Source organism: Tupaia chinensis, unplaced genomic scaffold, assembly GCF_000334495.1.
Source record: "Tupaia chinensis unplaced genomic scaffold, TupChi_1.0 Scaffold000555_1, whole genome shotgun sequence".
Taxonomy (NCBI): Eukaryota; Metazoa; Chordata; class Mammalia; order Scandentia; family Tupaiidae; genus Tupaia; species Tupaia belangeri.
Window position 1 is genome coordinate 2,816,536 of NW_006160067.1, and position 4,456 is coordinate 2,820,991.

The 4,456-nt window shown below is 39.5% G+C and overlaps 1 protein-coding gene across 1 annotated transcript in view; it reads right to left on the reverse strand.

Annotated features, from left to right (window-relative positions):
- Positions 1 to 4,456, reverse strand: part of ANO3 (anoctamin 3) — a 201,450-nt gene that overhangs the window by 125,636 nt on the left and 71,358 nt on the right. Inside the window, exons 6-7 of the mRNA XM_027775367.1 lie at positions 4,088 to 4,194; positions 1,475 to 1,530 (exon numbers count right to left, since the gene is read on the reverse strand). Of these exons, the coding sequence (XP_027631168.1) occupies positions 1,475 to 1,530; positions 4,088 to 4,194 (163 nt within the window). The remainder of the gene's footprint in view (positions 1 to 1,474; positions 1,531 to 4,087; positions 4,195 to 4,456) is intronic.

Below are 4,456 nucleotides of genomic sequence, written 5' to 3' on the forward strand. Positions count from 1 at the left end.
TATTTATTTTTTTTATTTTTATTTTTTTGGAGAGATTTTCACTGTAGGACGCGTGCGCTCACCAGACAGACAGAGAGAGACATAGAGACAGAAAGCGAGAAATCACCCCCCAGGGGGGATGGTCACGCCGCAATCCCTTCTCCTCCATTCTCCTCTCGGGATCTTGGGCACGCACGCACACGCGCCCGGCGTGAGTTTTAAGCCACCGGGTCCGGGACATGAACCGCAGTCGACTACGTGGGAGTCCAGCGACATAGCCATTACGCTAACTGCTGGTTCCCCACCCTATTTATTAAAGGTCCAGGTTTCACACAAGAAATTGAACTGTCAGAACACCCAATTAACTGGAGACAATTAATTACACAGAAAACACACCAAACTTTGCTTTGCTGTAAGGCTTTCCCAGAGCCTTGGGTTTACAAGTTTGAACATGGGGTGTTAGACATAATGCTCAATTTCTCTGAGCATTCGTCCCATCTCTAACATGGAAATACTCATAGTCTTTACCTTCCAGTGCCACTGTCAGAGTTACAAGAAAACACATGCACAGAGCCAGGCACTGGACACGCTAACCGCCCACGGTCATCACACCTGTTCATCGTCTAAGTAGGTAAAACATAATGAATGTAAGGACTAGGTGGACCTCCTGCGCTCAAAACCACATCTTCGATACTTTAGGTTTCTGTCATTGAATTACTTATATAGAAAATGGGGTCACTAATATTGTCTCTCTCAAAGGTCCATAGGAAACAATCAGCTTACTGTGCAATGCATTTTGCCTAGTGTCATTTATACTAGACCACAAATTCCTCAGTTGTCATGTCCTCCTTTGAATGCCCAGTTTTCACTTTATGAAAAGAAAAGGGGTAGTCTTTGATAGTTCAGAAGTAATGCCTCTCAAGATCACATCCTTATTTCAAGAAGTGAAATATTTTTAGAGAAAGAAGTGAAAAATACAAGGGAGTAGGGCGAGAAGTTAAAATGGATTCAAAAATCCTTTGTGAGGGGCAGGTGGGCCACAGCTTGGCACAGGTGCTTCCTATTTAAACTAGTGGAAAGGGAACAACCTAGAAGAGGAGGAGGGAGGTACTGAGCCCCAGGTTTGCTCTGTGGGTTCACGTTACATTTTCAGATATCCCAGCGTCGTGGCATAACCCAGGAACCTTCCCTGTCAAAGTAGGTCGGACCTCAGGGCGGGTCAGGTAGGAAGGTCCCTGCTGGTGCAGACGGTAGTGGCCAGCATGTCCCAGCCAGGCCAGGAGCGTTCCCTTCCAAGCTGCGAGCCCAGAGCTGGGGCCAGCTATAGAAGGTTTCAGAGCAGAGGAGTCAGTGTGCAGCCACAAGACTTTAATGGGGTCTCAGAAAGTCCCTGGGCCATTTGCAAACAGGACCTTACTGCTAGACAGCCAGATTCAAGTGGAGAATATGGGGACAAGCATTAAGTTTAAAAACTTTTCTTACATCGGAATTTTACCTCATGAGGGGGAAATGCTGCTATATAGGAGCCATTGTTGATAAGTTTTTGGATACCTGTGGAAAGAACAACAGTTCTTCAGTTAGTTTACAGGAAACAAATCCCTCTGAAGCATATACATGTACTTGAGACAACGAATTAATGAAAAAATTCAAAATATTCTAAGTGACTTTGCTAGCCACATTGTCTATGAGGACGAGACAGTGAAAGAGCCTGACACCAGTCTAGCTGCATCCTCAGAATTGGCAACTGGCGATCGACAAGATGCTATGCTCCACTTACAATTTTAACACACACTCATTTGGGGCCACATGAGCCTGGGGCAGTTCTTTTTCCCTCAACACAATAAAGTTTGGTCAAGGAAGAGTAACTCTATGCTCCCCCTGAGCCACGCCCTGCCAAATACCTCAAAAAGATATTGGTATCAAGAAGTCTTTAGTAGTTTAATATTAAGCCAAAGAGACATAAATAGCAATATGAGACATTAAAACCCTCCATCTCAGTGAGAGCTTAGTAAAATAACACTCCTACATCGTCTTGGTAAAAAACAGATATTACAAAGACTTTCAGAAGAGCATTTCCATTGCAATATTATTTATATTAATAAAGAATGAGAAATAATGGCACATCCAAACTTAGGGAATTACTTAATTATTATAGTATAATACTTATGGTTTGATTACTATTTATTATAGAATATTGTACAGATATTTACAGGTAAGTTTTCAAACAGCATGTAAGAGTTTGAGGATTTCCTCAATGGTAATTAAAAAACCAGGATATAAAATTGTAAGCAATGCATGATTCTAATTTTGATGTTATCTATGAGGGTACTTCAAATAGTTCATGTAAAAAAATAAAATTGAAATTAGAATTCATTTATAATGTTCATTTTCCATGAACTTTTTAGTTTGCTATAGGGCACTGTACTTGCTGGGTGGATGGGGTGGCGGGAGAGAGAGAGATAGGGGGAGAGAGAGAGAGAGAGAGAGAGAGAATAAGAAGGCACACTCAAGGTGGAGATGGGTATGCCTCAATCCCTTCTCCTCCATTTTCCTCTCGGGATTTTGGGCACATGGACACAGACGCCCAGCCTGTGTTTTAAGCTGCCAGATCCAGGACTCAAACCATGCTATCAGCCATGTGAGATCTGGCTGCCTTAACCACCAGGCCACCAGCTGGCCCTAAGGTATCATTTTATTTTTAAAAACTACATAAATACACAGTGCTATTGTTTACACACCTTTTCAGCTCATATGTTAGATTTCCCTATTATGTTTTTTTAAAAATATTTCTGATCAAATTTAATTTTTTTCTTTGTCAGTGAGGTTTTAATTTATACTTAGTAAAAGTTTATAAGTGACAATTAGAATTACTAATTGCCATGCTGCACACACACGTACCCACTGTACTTCTCAAACTGCCAGGTCTGGGACTCAAACCTCCCAGCCAGCCATGTGTTATCCAGTCACCTTAACCACATGCCACAGGCTGACCTTTCATTTATTTACTTTTTCTAAGTGGAGTTTTCTCAGTTTTCTTTTGTGTTATACGTGTTGTAGCAAAGTGTTCAAGATTCAGGCAATATAGAAATTTATAAAGTTGGAGTTAAATGTTATTTCATGTTCTTGAAATAACCTCTGAAAAGTTTCTTCTATATATGTATATTTTTTTCTTTTTTTTTTGAGAGTCTTGCTTTCTTCACTTTCTTTTTTTTTGGAGAGATTTTTGTACAGGGTGCATGCTCTCGCCAGAAAGAAAGAGAGAGACAGAGAGACAGAAAGTGAGAAATCACCCCCCAGGGGGGATGGCCACACACGCACACGTGTCCAGTGTGCGTTTAAGCCGCTGGGTATGGGACTCGATCCGTAGTCGACTACATGGGAGTCCAGCGACACAGTCATTATACTAACTGCCGGTACCAAAAGTTTCTTCTATATTCTTCTAGATTTTTTTTTCCTTTTATGAAGGTGTGTTTAGGAAATGGAGTAACATTAACTTTATAGTCTTATAATCTATTTTACTTACTGTATTAATATTATGGCTATATTTTGAAGTCAGTAAACAGAGAACTTGTAACTATGAATCATGGATCTATGTCAAACATGTCATTTGATAGAACATAAGAGATGCATGAGTAATTTGTGTTAAAAGGAATGAATGAATGTCACTAAGTTTTAATGGGTGCGTTATATGGACCGACATAGTCCAATTTCCTTGTCAGTCCACATGAACAGATATTTAGGGTATTTCCAATTGTATTCTACTACAGACAAAGCCACAATGAATCAGTTTTTACACATATTATCATTTGAAAGTCTGACAACGCCTTTGAAATAAACTTGGAGAAATAACATTTCTTTCCGTTCTGAAGTGTTTACACTTTTCCCATAATGATGCATATGGCTAAACACCCTCCACAAAGCTTTTGTTTGTTGGTGTTACTGAAAGACAGCCCCACAGAATGTTTGAAGAGTGTGTTAACTGTGTTATACATTTGCATTCAATGAATGAAGGCAAAGCTACAGTTGCTTTTTAAAAAATCATTCTGGGTATAACTCTAATAGTATCAGTAAATTCTACTTTCTCTACGTTTTTAATTAATGTTCTTACCCACTTTTGATATCCCATTTTCATATTTGGTGCGCTCCAGCATATGATAGACTATCCTGCTTCGGGTCGCATTGCTGAAGAAGGTGTCCTTGTTGTTTATTATGAAGCTGTTAAGATGAGGAAATGGGTTTTAATATTCAAAGCAGAGCACAGAATCCAGCCACAGCTATGAGGCCTGAATTTTCTCCATTTAAGCTAATACATATGAAGTATAGTAAAGCAGAAGAGAAAGCATCCAGTTTTTGTAAATATATATACATATATATATATATCAATTGAAAGAGAGAATAAACACACTCATAAATGATACAAGGAATCATCAAATATTCACTTCGGCATCTTACTGGAGTTTATAAGGAAGACAGGTGT